Source organism: Dreissena polymorpha, chromosome 2, assembly GCF_020536995.1.
Source record: "Dreissena polymorpha isolate Duluth1 chromosome 2, UMN_Dpol_1.0, whole genome shotgun sequence".
In the NCBI taxonomy this organism is placed as follows: domain Eukaryota; kingdom Metazoa; phylum Mollusca; class Bivalvia; order Myida; family Dreissenidae; genus Dreissena; species Dreissena polymorpha.
Genome location: NC_068356.1, coordinates 103,897,086 through 103,913,284, shown reverse-complemented (window position 1 = coordinate 103,913,284; position 16,199 = coordinate 103,897,086). Strand labels below are relative to the sequence as shown.

At 37.2% G+C, this 16,199-nt stretch overlaps 1 protein-coding gene and 1 long non-coding RNA gene across 13 annotated transcripts in view; one reads left to right on the top strand and one right to left on the bottom strand.

The window, feature by feature from the left end:
• LOC127868338 (uncharacterized) overlaps positions 1-8,746 on the top strand; it is a 153,429-nt gene extending 144,683 nt beyond the window's left edge. For 5 of the 7 annotated variants that reach the window (XR_008044084.1, XR_008044083.1, XR_008044081.1 and 2 more), the window contains exons 5-13: positions 1,019-1,103; positions 1,582-1,682; positions 2,189-2,352; positions 3,991-4,075; positions 4,554-4,654; positions 5,162-5,325; positions 6,965-7,049; positions 7,528-7,628; positions 8,136-8,746. This is a non-coding gene — a long non-coding RNA (uncharacterized LOC127868338). Of the gene's footprint in view, positions 1-1,018; positions 1,104-1,581; positions 1,683-2,188; positions 3,850-3,990; positions 4,076-4,553; positions 4,655-5,161; positions 6,824-6,964; positions 7,050-7,527; positions 7,629-8,135 lie in introns of all 7 variants that reach the window. The other 2 variants (XR_008044085.1, XR_008044086.1) reach the window with 2 other exon arrangements.
• The window catches only part of LOC127868335 (putative ferric-chelate reductase 1), a 93,944-nt gene that overhangs the window by 25,211 nt on the left and 52,534 nt on the right, over positions 1-16,199 (bottom strand). For all 6 annotated transcript variants that reach the window (XM_052409999.1, XM_052410000.1, XM_052410002.1 and 3 more), the window contains 5 exons: positions 15,271-15,389; positions 14,939-15,025; positions 14,610-14,681; positions 11,956-12,055; positions 10,559-10,696 (listed from right to left, as the gene is read on the bottom strand). In XM_052409999.1, the coding sequence (XP_052265959.1) occupies positions 10,559-10,696; positions 11,956-12,055; positions 14,610-14,681; positions 14,939-15,025; positions 15,271-15,389 (516 nt within the window). The remainder of the gene's footprint in view (positions 1-10,558; positions 10,697-11,955; positions 12,056-14,609; positions 14,682-14,938; positions 15,026-15,270; positions 15,390-16,199) is intronic.

The window sequence follows — 16,199 nt, the reverse complement described above, 5'->3', positions numbered from 1 at the left end:
TGGAGACACAAAATCAGCTGTCGTCACTTAGACTAAAAATCATGCATTCCGACTTGACTGCGGCCAATTTAGTCACCGCTTTAAATGGCCATTTTAAGGCCTTTACCCCCATCCGAATGCACTGAAATTGCATATTCATTGTGGAAATAGTTGAAATCTCATGTGGAGAAAGTTTGAAAAAGATGGGACAAAGTTGAGTTCCCTTAAAGGTTACATTACACTAAATCATTGTGTATCCCTCCGTGGTCCATTCGAAAGTAGTGCCTATTTCTAAAGAGTTCCTTTTCTCTTCTTGAATATAAGCCATTTAACAATGTGAGACATGTCTTTTGTGGTTATTTGTAATATCCTGTATGTGTCTTGAGTACTTTGATGCCTTGGATTGGAAGCTAACTTAAAAGATGAACTTTTGAGGGTGTGTTTTCTATTGTGTGGGGCTTTTGTCGAAATTAGGATTCCGAAACGCGTTTTTCTACGGTGGGTTCATTCGACAGCGATTTACTTTCTTAGAAGTTGCGAGACGGTATGTTTTTGATTGCAATTATTGGAAGATGACAGATCCATCTTTAAAATGATACCAGGTTCGGAAAAATTGATACGTCGGAAAGGCAAGAAAAATGCTGTTAAAGTTGTCAGTTTTATAATGGGACCCTATGGGAATCGGAATTAGTGTAATATAACCTTTAAAAAGCACATTTACTGCAATGTCAAGGTCACATGGATTCGTCTGCAAGCGAGACAAGTAGAAATGAATTTTAATGAATGTTTTGATGATTTGGGTGCTAAAATAGATGAGAGATGTCAATATTTTGGTCCAAATGGATGTTTTTGGTGGTTTTGGACTCTTCTGGATGGGTGGGGGACCTGGTATGGACAAGTAAGGGTAACATTTCCAACAAATCTTAAATGTAAATATTATCATGTCCCTAGATTGAAGTTTCAGGTGGAGAGCAAGATGAAAAATATGCCAAATTACATGCATGCAGCCCATCTATGCCATTTTTCTCTTTGTTTGTAGGCCTGACCGTTTGTCCTTGAGCCGTAGATGGTCAACAATCCGCTAGCTGTCTTGCTCTGACTGGTGCACTGGACATGATTTCAATGTGAGTCATCATACTGATTGTTTAATTAACACATGAATTTCAGTTTGTTCGTTAAAGTACTAACTTAGCTGTGTATTTACAGTGGACGTAGTGGTGCGCAGCAGGTGGTAGACTAGGTATTTCCATAAATACACTATGTTTACATAATTGCTTCCAGTGGAGCAACATAGCTGATGAGTTAATAGCACTAGTTCTTCAGACAAATAACTTTATTTTCAACCTATAAAGCATATTTAGCTGTAGGTGGGGCCATTTAGCTGTAAGATCTGGCTTTTGTTCTGTTAAGCCCTTAGAGTAATGAATTTCAGAGTGAAGACCATAGCGCCTTTTCCTAGTCAAGTATCGGGCAGCTGTATGTCTTTTCAGAAATGCACATGTCTTCTTAAGCATGTCATTGTGTTTGCTTTTAATAAGATAGGCAATTAACTCATAACCTTTAGACAATGAGCATCTGTAAATTCAGATTTCACTATTTTAGAGTTAGCCAGACCATGATTGAGCTTAAGGATTGTGCTGCGGATGCAGCCTGTGCAGTTCCGGGAGAAAGTCACTGTCTTGGGCAATGCGGTCTGGTATCAGGTAAGCACTATTGAAAGCCTCACACTTTTGGGGGGTCTGAAGCCTTGTGCTGTCAATGCGGTCTGGTTCAAGTACAATCAGAATGCATTTTCAAAGCAGTACTTCATCAGATATGGTTATCTCAAGCTTACAGTTCGCGGGCAGATATGACTTCGATTTGTTCTTGCTAGCAGAACCCCTACAGGCCAAACTATGCGTTAAGCATTATTTTACACAGCAACCCTTGCAGACAGAAAAACAATACTTACAATTACTTCTGGCATTTAATTTCTTATTTCCTTTATATCTCTTTTGTCTGTTTGTTTGCCCTTTTAACTCTGACATGCCATCTTGCTCACATTGATGGAGCATACCTGTTTTTGTTTAGAGCCAAGTCCCCAGCTGCTCGAGTTTGCCGTGTCGATAATGAGAAAGCCATGGCATGATGTCTCCTCTATGTGTTTCCTTATCTCAGTGTTGAACATAATTGCCAGTTTCAGGGGCCTAAATATTTTATTTTATTAAAGGTCTGGATGATCATTGCCTGACTGCGGGTTTGTGTACACCTCAATCCGACTCTGTGTCCTGAACAGAGGCCGCAGTGGTGCAGCGCTTGTGGACGTTCCATCAACATCCTGAAAGGTCAACACTACACCAAGCTGGGAAAATTGATCCTGATAGTCATCCCCAGGTAGTGGAATGAATGTACACTGAACTACAGAGGAATCACACCCAAATGACTTTCCTGCCACGACATTAGTGTGGCCACTCGCGTAGGAATTCCTTAGCAAACGTGCTCTTTTGCATGGTGACTGTGGGCATTTTTGCAAAACTTACGCTTTCAACACTGGATTTTAAAGAGAATACTTAATCAAATGTCGCTAACAGGACTTATTTATATGAGAGAGACTATCTGGATGCGCATTAAGTGTCACTTTGTGTCGTAAGCTGTTGAAGGAGCGCTTTGCGCCTTTTTAAGTGTTAATTTTGGGTAGCCGGCTTGTATCGGCTTGAAAGCTGCAAATTATGCCTCTCATCATAATAGCATTAATTTTTGTAATTGCAATGTGTATGTTTAGATTGTAAGTGAAGCTTTTAATAATAATTTTCTTAAAAAACATGATTTTATATGCTGTCAGTGAGTTTTTTATTGAAAAAAATGCTTAAAATTAAAAAAAAGTCTCCTATTTCATCAAGACAAGTACACTGATTCACAATCAATACATTTATTTGGGCCTTTTGCTGATATATTGGTGAATTTCGCATGCAATGATACCAGTTTTTGCCATAAAAGTTACGCGTAACAATAATTGGAGACACAAAATCAGCTGTCGTCACTTAGACTAAAAATCATGCATTCCGACTTGACTGCGGCCAATTTAGTCACCGCTTTAAATGGCCATTTTAAGGCCTTTACCCCCATCCGAATGCACTGAAATTGCATATTCATTGTGGAAATAGTTGAAATCTCATGTGGAGAAAGTTTGAAAAAGATGGGACAAAGTTGAGTTCCCTTAAAGGTTACATTACACTAAATCATTGTGTATCCCTCCGTGGTCCATTCGAAAGTAGTGCCTATTTCTAAAGAGTTCCTTTTCTCTTCTTGAATATAAGCCATTTAACAATGTGAGACATGTCTTTTGTGGTTATTTGTAATATCCTGTATGTGTCTTGAGTACTTTGATGCCTTGGATTGGAAGCTAACTTAAAAGATGAACTTTTGAGGGTGTGTTTTCTATTGTGTGGGGCTTTTGTCGAAATTAGGATTCCGAAACGCGTTTTTCTACGGTGGGTTCATTCGACAGCGATTTACTTTCTTAGAAGTTGCGAGACGGTATGTTTTTGATTGCAATTATTGGAAGATGACAGATCCATCTTTAAAATGATACCAGGTTCGGAAAAATTGATACGTCGGAAAGGCAAGAAAAATGCTGTTAAAGTTGTCAGTTTTATAATGGGACCCTATGGGAATCGGAATTAGTGTAATATAACCTTTAAAAAGCACATTTACTGCAATGTCAAGGTCACATGGATTCGTCTGCAAGCGAGACAAGTAGAAATGAATTTTAATGAATGTTTTGATGATTTGGGTGCTAAAATAGATGAGAGATGTCAATATTTTGGTCCAAATGGATGTTTTTGGTGGTTTTGGACTCTTCTGGATGGGTGGGGGACCTGGTATGGACAAGTAAGGGTAACATTTCCAACAAATCTTAAATGTAAATATTATCATGTCCCTAGATTGAAGTTTCAGGTGGAGAGCAAGATGAAAAATATGCCAAATTACATGCATGCAGCCCATCTATGCCATTTTTCTCTTTGTTTGTAGGCCTGACCGTTTGTCCTTGAGCCGTAGATGGTCAACAATCCGCTAGCTGTCTTGCTCTGACTGGTGCACTGGACATGATTTCAATGTGAGTCATCATACTGATTGTTTAATTAACACATGAATTTCAGTTTGTTCGTTAAAGTACTAACTTAGCTGTGTATTTACAGTGGACGTAGTGGTGCGCAGCAGGTGGTAGACTAGGTATTTCCATAAATACACTATGTTTACATAATTGCTTCCAGTGGAGCAACATAGCTGATGAGTTAATAGCACTAGTTCTTCAGACAAATAACTTTATTTTCAACCTATAAAGCATATTTAGCTGTAGGTGGGGCCATTTAGCTGTAAGATCTGGCTTTTGTTCTGTTAAGCCCTTAGAGTAATGAATTTCAGAGTGAAGACCATAGCGCCTTTTCCTAGTCAAGTATCGGGCAGCTGTATGTCTTTTCAGAAATGCACATGTCTTCTTAAGCATGTCATTGTGTTTGCTTTTAATAAGATAGGCAATTAACTCATAACCTTTAGACAATGAGCATCTGTAAATTCAGATTTCACTATTTTAGAGTTAGCCAGACCATGATTGAGCTTAAGGATTGTGCTGCGGATGCAGCCTGTGCAGTTCCGGGAGAAAGTCACTGTCTTGGGCAATGCGGTCTGGTATCAGGTAAGCACTATTGAAAGCCTCACACTTTTGGGGGGTCTGAAGCCTTGTGCTGTCAATGCGGTCTGGTTCAAGTACAATCAGAATGCATTTTCAAAGCAGTACTTCATCAGATATGGTTATCTCAAGCTTACAGTTCGCGGGCAGATATGACTTCGATTTGTTCTTGCTAGCAGAACCCCTACAGGCCAAACTATGCGTTAAGCATTATTTTACACAGCAACCCTTGCAGACAGAAAAACAATACTTACAATTACTTCTGGCATTTAATTTCTTATTTCCTTTATATCTCTTTTGTCTGTTTGTTTGCCCTTTTTAACTCTGACATGCCATCTTGCTCACATTGATGGAGCATACCTGTTTTTGTTTAGAGCCAAGTCCCCAGCTGCTCGAGTTTGCCGTGTCGATAATGAGAAAGCCATGGCATGATGTCTCCTCTATGTGTTTCCTTATCTCAGTGTTGAACATAATTGCCAGTTTCAGGGGCCTAAATATTTTATTTTATTAAAGGTCTGGATGATCATTGCCTGACTGCGGGTTTGTGTACACCTCAATCCGACTCTGTGTCCTGAACAGAGGCCGCAGTGGTGCAGCGCTTGTGGACGTTCCATCAACATCCTGAAAGGTCAACACTACACCAAGCTGGGAAAATTGATCCTGATAGTCATCCCCAGGTAGTGGAATGAATGTACACTGAACTACAGAGGAATCACACCCAAATGACTTTCCTGCCACGACATTAGTGTGGCCACTCGCGTAGGAATTCCTTAGCAAACGTGCTCTTTTGCATGGTGACTGTGGGCATTTTTGCAAAACTTACGCTTTCAACACTGGATTTTAAAGAGAATACTTAATCAAATGTCGCTAACAGGACTTATTTATATGAGAGAGACTATCTGGATGCGCATTAAGTGTCACTTTGTGTCGTAAGCTGTTGAAGGAGCGCTTTGCGCCTTTTTAAGTGTTAATTTTGGGTAGCCGGCTTGTATCGGCTTGAAAGCTGCAAATTATGCCTCTCATCATAATAGCATTAATTTTTGTAATTGCAATGTGTATGTTTAGATTGTAAGTGAAGCTTTTAATAATAATTTTCTTAAAAAACATGATTTTATATGCTGTCAGTGAGTTTTTTATTGAAAAAAATGCTTAAAATTAAAAAAAAGTCTCCTATTTCATCAAGACAAGTACACTGATTCACAATCAATACATTTATTTGGGCCTTTTGCTGATATATTGGTGAATTTCGCATGCAATGATACCAGTTTTTGCCATAAAAGTTACGCGTAACAATAATTGGAGACACAAAATCAGCTGTCGTCACTTAGACTAAAAATCATGCATTCCGACTTGACTGCGGCCAATTTAGTCACCGCTTTAAATGGCCATTTTAAGGCCTTTACCCCCCATCCGAATGCACTGAAATTGCATATTCATTGTGGAAATAGTTGAAATCTCATGTGGAGAAAGTTTGAAAAAGATGGGACAAAGTTGAGTTCCCTTAAAGGTTACATTACACTAAATCATTGTGTATCCCTCCGTGGTCCATTCGAAAGTAGTGCCTATTTCTAAAGAGTTCCTTTTCTCTTCTTGAATATAAGCCATTTAACAATGTGAGACATGTCTTTTGTGGTTATTTGTAATATCCTGTATGTGTCTTGAGTACTTTGATGCCTTGGATTGGAAGCTAACTTAAAAGATGAACTTTTGAGGGTGTGTTTTCTATTGTGTGGGGCTTTTGTCGAAATTAGGATTCCGAAACGCGTTTTTCTACGGTGGGTTCATTCGACAGCGATTTACTTTCTTAGAAGTTGCGAGACGGTATGTTTTTGATTGCAATTATTGGAAGATGACAGATCCATCTTTAAAATGATACCAGGTTCGGAAAAATTGATACGTCGGAAAGGCAAGAAAAATGCTGTTAAAGTTGTCAGTTTTATAATGGGACCCTATGGGAATCGGAATTAGTGTAATATAACCTTTAAAAAGCACATTTACTGCAATGTCAAGGTCACATGGATTCGTCTGCAAGCGAGACAAGTAGAAATGAATTTTAATGAATGTTTTGATGATTTGGGTGCTAAAATAGATGAGAGATGTCAATATTTTGGTCCAAATGGATGTTTTTGGTGGTTTTGGACTCTTCTGGATGGGTGGGGGACCTGGTATGGACAAGTAAGGGTAACATTTCCAACAAATCTTAAATGTAAATATTATCATGTCCCTAGATTGAAGTTTCAGGTGGAGAGCAAGATGAAAAATATGCCAAATTACATGCATGCAGCCCATCTATGCCATTTTTCTCTTTGTTTGTAGGCCTGACCGTTTGTCCTTGAGCCGTAGATGGTCAACAATCCGCTAGCTGTCTTGCTCTGACTGGTGCACTGGACATGATTTCAATGTGAGTCATCATACTGATTGTTTAATTAACACATGAATTTCAGTTTGTTCGTTAAAGTACTAACTTAGCTGTGTATTTACAGTGGACGTAGTGGTGCGCAGCAGGTGGTAGACTAGGTATTTCCATAAATACACTATGTTTACATAATTGCTTCCAGTGGAGCAACATAGCTGATGAGTTAATAGCACTAGTTCTTCAGACAAATAACTTTATTTTCAACCTATAAAGCATATTTAGCTGTAGGTGGGGCCATTTAGCTGTAAGATCTGGCTTTTGTTCTGTTAAGCCCTTAGAGTAATGAATTTCAGAGTGAAGACCATAGCGCCTTTTCCTAGTCAAGTATCGGGCAGCTGTATGTCTTTTCAGAAATGCACATGTCTTCTTAAGCATGTCATTGTGTTTGCTTTTAATAAGATAGGCAATTAACTCATAACCTTTAGACAATGAGCATCTGTAAATTCAGATTTCACTATTTTAGAGTTAGCCAGACCATGATTGAGCTTAAGGATTGTGCTGCGGATGCAGCCTGTGCAGTTCCGGGAGAAAGTCACTGTCTTGGGCAATGCGGTCTGGTATCAGGTAAGCACTATTGAAAGCCTCACACTTTTGGGGGGTCTGAAGCCTTGTGCTGTCAATGCGGTCTGGTTCAAGTACAATCAGAATGCATTTTCAAAGCAGTACTTCATCAGATATGGTTATCTCAAGCTTACAGTTCGCGGGCAGATATGACTTCGATTTGTTCTTGCTAGCAGAACCCCTACAGGCCAAACTATGCGTTAAGCATTATTTTACACAGCAACCCTTGCAGACAGAAAAACAATACTTACAATTACTTCTGGCATTTAATTTCTTATTTCCTTTATATCTCTTTTGTCTGTTTGTTTGCCCTTTTTAACTCTGACATGCCATCTTGCTCACATTGATGGAGCATACCTGTTTTTGTTTAGAGCCAAGTCCCCAGCTGCTCGAGTTTGCCGTGTCGATAATGAGAAAGCCATGGCATGATGTCTCCTCTATGTGTTTCCTTATCTCAGTGTTGAACATAATTGCCAGTTTCAGGGGCCTAAATATTTTATTTTATTAAAGGTCTGGATGATCATTGCCTGACTGCGGGTTTGTGTACACCTCAATCCGACTCTGTGTCCTGAACAGAGGCCGCAGTGGTGCAGCGCTTGTGGACGTTCCATCAACATCCTGAAAGGTCAACACTACACCAAGCTGGGAAAATTGATCCTGATAGTCATCCCCAGGTAGTGGAATGAATGTACACTGAACTACAGAGGAATCACACCCAAATGACTTTCCTGCCACGACATTAGTGTGGCCACTCGCGTAGGAATTCCTTAGCAAACGTGCTCTTTTGCATGGTGACTGTGGGCATTTTTGCAAAACTTACGCTTTCAACACTGGATTTTAAAGAGAATACTTAATCAAATGTCGCTAACAGGACTTATTTATATGAGAGAGACTATCTGGATGCGCATTAAGTGTCACTTTGTGTCGTAAGCTGTTGAAGGAGCGCTTTGCGCCTTTTTAAGTGTTAATTTTGGGTAGCCGGCTTGTATCGGCTTGAAAGCTGCAAATTATGCCTCTCATCATAATAGCATTAATTTTTGTAATTGCAATGTGTATGTTTAGATTGTAAGTGAAGCTTTTAATAATAATTTTCTTAAAAAACATGATTTTATATGCTGTCAGTGAGTTTTTTATTGAAAAAAATGCTTAAAATTAAAAAAAAGTCTCCTATTTCATCAAGACAAGTACACTGATTCACAATCAATACATTTATTTGGGCCTTTTGCTGATATATTGGTGAATTTCGCATGCAATGATACCAGTTTTTGCCATAAAAGTTACGCGTAACAATAATTGGAGACACAAAATCAGCTGTCGTCACTTAGACTAAAAATCATGCATTCCGACTTGACTGCGGCCAATTTAGTCACCGCTTTAAATGGCCATTTTAAGGCCTTTACCCCCATCCGAATGCACTGAAATTGCATATTCATTGTGGAAATAGTTGAAATCTCATGTGGAGAAAGTTTGAAAAAGATGGGACAAAGTTGAGTTCCCTTAAAGGTTACATTACACTAAATCATTGTGTATCCCTCCGTGGTCCATTCGAAAGTAGTGCCTATTTCTAAAGAGTTCCTTTTCTCTTCTTGAATATAAGCCATTTAACAATGTGAGACATGTCTTTTGTGGTTATTTGTAATATCCTGTATGTGTCTTGAGTACTTTGATGCCTTGGATTGGAAGCTAACTTAAAAGATGAACTTTTGAGGGTGTGTTTTCTATTGTGTGGGGCTTTTGTCGAAATTAGGATTCCGAAACGCGTTTTTCTACGGTGGGTTCATTCGACAGCGATTTACTTTCTTAGAAGTTGCGAGACGGTATGTTTTTGATTGCAATTATTGGAAGATGACAGATCCATCTTTAAAATGATACCAGGTTCGGAAAAATTGATACGTCGGAAAGGCAAGAAAAATGCTGTTAAAGTTGTCAGTTTTATAATGGGACCCTATGGGAATCGGAATTAGTGTAATATAACCTATAATCGGTTCAACGGACGGTTGAATAAAGCAATCAACATAACTGTGATTGCCGCCATCTTTGAATTGTCTGAAAATACATGAAGTTGCATTATACGGATTTGAATCAGAAATAAAATGGAAGGTTGGAGAAAAAATGGGATCCAAGCACCCTCCGCGTTATATTGGATTCAGCGTTATAACGGAGCGCTTTATATTGGAGTTACAGTGTATATTAAGAGATCAATTTCAATCTTTTTTAGTTTAAATAAAATAAAACAAATACACTTTTAGCATTACTTTTTGTGATTTTTTTTGTCAGTTTTTTCTGCATTCTTTCAATATGTTTGTGACAAAAAATTAAGTTATAAACAATAACAAAACATTTTCAAAGACTGGTTTTGATTGGGAAAAAAATCAGTGTCATCCCATTTTTTACAAAAATGTTTTTTTTTGTAAGGGTCTATGGCTGTAAAGATGTTTCAAATTTGGACTTTCTTTGACCGCATATGAAATATGACTCGGAATCGGTCATACCAGACTTCTTATTCCCACATTATTATTTTTTTACAAATTTACAGCAATCTCATAAATTACCATGTATAAATCAGATACCTAGAAATCCACAGACAATTCACACCCCTGTGACAGAATATTAATCCATTTATGCCAAGCGTCAAGAAAATACGCCTTGGAAAACAGCGTAGACCCAGATGAGACACTGCATGATGCGGCGTCTCATCTGGGTCTGTGCTGTTTGCTTTAAGGAATTTCCGTAAGAAATATTCTAAATATAGAAAAAAATTACTAGAAATCCCTAATTTTGGACATAAATTGATCCAATTTAGAAGGATGGGAGAGTCCACTAGGCATAAATTGGTTAAGTTAACATAATCAAACACTGCAGGTCTCTAAGCACTCATTCTCTTTTAAGTGAACAAACAAAAAGCAGATTGCTTTACAACACTTTATACCTACCTGGTTTAGTTTTGCATGCGTAGATATAACAGACCAGATCTACCATACACAGCCAGCCCACGTACACCCAAAGTACGATTCTGACATTGTCGGGCGTCTTGGCTGCAGCAAGCGCAGTTCCGGAGAAAATATTTACAACTGAAATAAAATTTTAATAATATACTTAGTGAACAATATAAGCATCTGTTACACATTGGTGACAAAACAGCCAAAAGCCTCATGACATGCAGTTGCAACCCGATGGCTCGAACTTGTCGGGACCGGCAACAATAGTTGGAGCAATCCAGAATTCGAGCCATCCGATTTCTTATAGATTTTTGTTTACGAACAAGTCTGCAGTACATTTTCACCATGTAATACTTTAATTTACAAATATATTAAAACAGTAACAAATAGCATTTAGTAAATACCAGCTTGTGTTAGCTTAGCACATTTTAAGGTAACACAGAGCACTACAGAACAAAACATGCATCAGCACTATATACACATTATTTACATACCAGACAGCACTACATTCCTTATTTATTTATATTTTTTGAAGAATGACATTAAGTCCGTCTGTGTTGCGTTCCGTAACTGTCTTTGAGAAACGAAGCTTTTAGTGATTTAGTCGTTTCAGCCAATGCCCATTATGATACAGCATATACATGTACAAGAATGTCAGATCTTATACAAAATGTCATCTTTTACTCAAATCAATTTACGTCGATGACATGTTAGCAAACAGGTGTTAAATTAATTATGCAGTTTATGCGACCGGTGTTAAATTAATTTGTATATTCCTCTAATCAAGCGGTCCTAATCAAATAACACTTTTTGGGACCCGAAGCGAGTTCGAGCCATCCGAACAAAAGAACATGTGAAAACTGTAGCCGGGACTGTGAAAACCGTTCGAGCCATCCGATAATTCTGGCCAAGCGAGTTCGAGCCATCCGACAAAATTTTATATTAATATATAGGCATACAAAATCGGTGCTTTGATGCAAGTTCGAGCCAACCGGAAATTCGAGCCAAGCTAGTTCGAGCCATCGAGTTTCGACTGTATTTCTAAAAATCATGTTATAGAAATTCTACATTATAATTTTTTTTAAACTTATAAAAAACTATTTAATTTAGGATAATGAACATTGCATAGGCACAATTTTATTTCATTGGGAAAAAAGAATGCAACAGGGAATATTTTTGTAGGATGTGATATGTTGACGTTTATTGTTGGACAAGTTAGTAATTATGGGGTTTACTGTACTAGATTCTAGATTGGATTCATCACTGTCATAAAAAATGTTGAAATACCAGTCAAAAGCTCTATAACCCATTGAGAAAATTGACCTAAAGCAATCCCAAAGCCTTCATTTATGGCTTAAGCCTTACATTGTGGGAATTATCAGGAAACTTACTTGAGCACACATGAGCACCAACTCCCACCAGTGTGTGGGCCACATTGAAGATCGGTCTCTTTGGGGTCCCAGGATGAGGTCTGAACAGGGCCATGATAGGCTGCACAAACACAGAAAATACAGTGGGAATACTGGTAATAGAGCAAACATACTGTCAATACCCCTTAAGCACAAACAATCTTAACCCATTTATGCCTTGCGTCTAGAAAAAAGGCCTTGGCAAACAGCGTAGACCTAGATGAGACGCCGTATGATGTATGAAATATTCTAAATATAGAAATAACTATACTAGACATCCCTAATTTTGAACATGAATTGATCCAATTGAGAAGGATGGGAAAGTCCACTAGGCATACATGGGTTAATTAAACATTGTTAGAAATGTGTCATAGACACTCATGCCCCTACAATACATGCTAGGACATAGACAAATCTTCAATATATTCTACAGTGGACCAAAGACAAGAGCCATTGTTCAGCCTAAACTGGTTGCAGTCCAAATTCCTTTCTTTCCAATCATATGGCCATTGAGGTTGTTAAACAGTGAAAGTTTGAACTAAAAATTTACCCTGTAGTTAAAGGAAAACAATATTGGGACTGAATATTCCATACTGCCATAATTCTGCCAAAGATTGTCAGAGCCAAAATGACATCTTTATATTTAAACCACACAACTTATTTGGCATAGTAAATTTAAGTATAAATGAGAAACATATTTAATCTATGCCAATTAGAATATATCTGGTGATTACAAGGTAGAAATCCGTCTTTTTTGCGCTTTCAAACTTAAAAATAATCGCGTTTGTTGAAATGGGTGTATACGTCTAAAAATCCTTCTTTCGGTTTTAAAAGCGGTACCGTTTGAACAAGAGGCCCATGAGGGCCTGAATCGCTCTACTGGCTGGAATCAATACGGCTAAAGCCCTTGATAGTATGAACAATCTAAGTAAGTTTTAAATAAACAGACCCAAAATGGGAAATTTATCGCATAAACAAGAAGAAACGTAAAATTTAAACTTCAAATGGCTCCTTTTCAACATTAAGTTGGACAAATTTTCTTCACTCTCAATGGGGTTCTGGCCCTTGATGATATAAAACAACCGTTGAAGTTTCAAAAGGATAGAACTTTATATGTAAACAAAAAAGAAAAGTGTTTGTTGGAAACGCTATGTCCCCTTCTGAGCCGCTTTGATTTTTTTTTTGGACCTTTGACCTTGAAGGATGACCTTGACTTTTCACCACTCAAAATGTGCAGCTCCATGAGATACACATGCATGCCAAATATCAAGTTGCAATTTTCAATATTGCAAAAGTTATGGCAAAATTTTAAAGATTTTCATTTTTTTCTCAAATTCAAGGGGAGATAATTCTGGACTTATAACTCTGATATTGCTCATTTTCAATAGGGTTTGACTCATCATTCAGATAAAGACACTGTGCAAGTTAGGAAATGATTGGATGAAAGCTGTGGACTTTATTGCGTAAACGAGCCTTATTTCACAATTTTCTCAAATTCAAAAGGGGAGGTAATTCTGGACTTTTTACTCTGATGTAACCCATTTTCTATAGGGTTCGAGTCCTTGTTAATATAAAGACACTGAACAAGTTTGAAAAGAATCGGATGAAAACTGTGGACTTTATTGCGTAAACAAGCCTTATTTCACAATTTTCTCAAATTGAAGGGAGATCATTCTGGACTTTTTACTCTGATGAAACCCATTTTCAATAGGGCTCGAGTCCTCATTAATATAAAGACACTGAGCAAGTTTGAAAAGAATAGGATGAAAACTGTGGACTTCATCGCGTAAACAATAAAAAGTATAACGCACACACGCACGCACGATGGAAACCACGCCATGACATAAGCTCTTCAGGCCTTTGACCAGTAGAGCTAAAAATAATAATTTACTTGTTTACTAGGCAATAGATTTAATTTTATCTATGCCAATTAGATTATATCTGCTGGTTACAAGGCAGAAATCGGGGGGGGGGGGGGGGGGGTGGAATTGCACAGAGAAAATATTGTGAATATTTAGTTCTTTTTGGAGCCATACACTCATTGTACTGTACACTGATTTAATGCTACAATACCATTTTAATAATTTAATAATGAATGATGAAGGAGTAGTAAAAAACTAACACAATTGATGTTATATGCATATGACAACAATACAATTGTGTTATTCACAAAGTATACATTGCCAAGTAATAATTATAATAATTAATAATAATATATTAAGGATAAACAGGCAAATAATGATTTAAGTTTAGTTTAGTTTACATGTATTTATTTTAGCTTGATTGTATTGAAAGCCCTAGGCTTATTGAAACGCTCTCAAGTCCTTTTCCTGGGACTAGAACCAGTACTTGGTGTCTTTGGGGGAAACAGAAAATAAAGCTCCCAGTCCAACCAGTGACCTCCCGGTTCCTAGGTGGACACCATAACCACTACGCCACGGCGACTATAAACAATGATTTTATAATTGAAAAGCTTCACACATCTATTTTTATCACAAGCTTTACCTGGTTTTCAAAGTTATATAACTATTAACAATATTTTTAACTTAAACATGTGGTATATTCTTTTGGAGTGTTATTTTTTCCCTAATTTTTGCAGTGAAACACAATTCTCAATAGTGTAAACTCCAACTTACATTTATGAGTGTTAAGGCCATGACAATGATTCCTAGTATTGGATGGGACTTGGCATAGGTGGAGTCTGTAATCTGAAACACATACAGTAAACATGTGCTGAAACTAGGCACAGTACCAAGATTTAGCTTAAGCAATGAAGTTTAAGTGAGTATTTTTGTTTTTCCAATGAAACATAATTATGCATTTAATAAATTTGAAACATACATTGCTGTCATGACAATTACTATTTGAAATAATTCTTAACAAAATATGTATACAATACTTTTGCTTTGAAATAGATTTTCATAAACAACACACTTTGATATAATAGTTCAAATGGAAACCATACCTCAGAATATCCCTTGACGTGCACAAAGATGATGATGAAGGATATTGCCGTGAGCAGGAATACAGTGACCATACAGGCCCTGTGGATCTGCAAGGTGCCGAATATACAATTGTAGATATGGTTGAACTATATGTTTGAGGTAAAGCAGGGATCAGACCTTAAAAATATTACCCTTATAAAACTGAATATGCTTTAATATTGCTTTCATTTTTCAATAACTTCATCTTTTGTTTAAAAAAAAATATCTGAAATTAGGTAATATTGCTTTGCTGTAAAACATTTTTATTGTAAATTTTGAAAATTATACCAGTTGTTTGGCAATTCGAACTCACCACAAACCATCGTTTCAGGCTGAACCACTCAAAGCCTTCAGGCCACACATCTTTGTAGAATCGTGCAGAAAATATGCCAAAAGAGGCCAGCAACATCCAGGCTATCACCATTAAAATGCCTGACAACAAATATATATATTAAACACCGTGGGTTTAGTTAACAAGCATAGCGGTGAAACAAGAAATAGTTAAACACTGGAAAGAAATATGGAGAAAGCCTTGTTTCAGTTTAAATTGAACTTGACATTTGTCACAAATATTTCCACCACGTTCCATCATTGGCACGACAGACTTTACGGTGTTGACTTAGTTTCAAATCAGCTGCTTGCAGGATATAGGTTTTTGCTTAAAAAACTTACGACATTTTCTATGGCAGAAATGAGTGGATCACTGACCATGAAAATTGTGTCTTGAACAAGTACCCTTTGTGTGATTTTTTCCTGTTTCAACTAAAAGACAAATTGCTTAATAATATATAATGCAGCAGTAGCTGCTCTATATTTATAACATTTCATATGGAAGCCATGCTGATAGCAAATGTCAAGTTAAAGAGAAATGAATAGATATTTGTGCGTAAAAACTGTGTCACATACATCTAAACTTCATAGTAATGTCTCAGTTCAGGTCTCAAAATTATCGCTTGAGAAATTTTGGAAGTACCTTGCTCAACAAGCTTATAACATATTACGCAATACACGGACCAGCAAAAGCAACTGACCATCTTACAGAGTGGCTCCAATTTACCCTCTCTAAAATGTGTTTGTGGAAGGAATAAAGATACCTGTAAAACAGGTAAATTCTGAAAAACTGCAATTTAATAAATGTTTAGTGATGGAATACAGATAGTTAATATTTGAAATGCAGTGATTACACTAACATTTAAATTAATTATATTATTACAACTTATATATATAAGTACTGCCCAATGA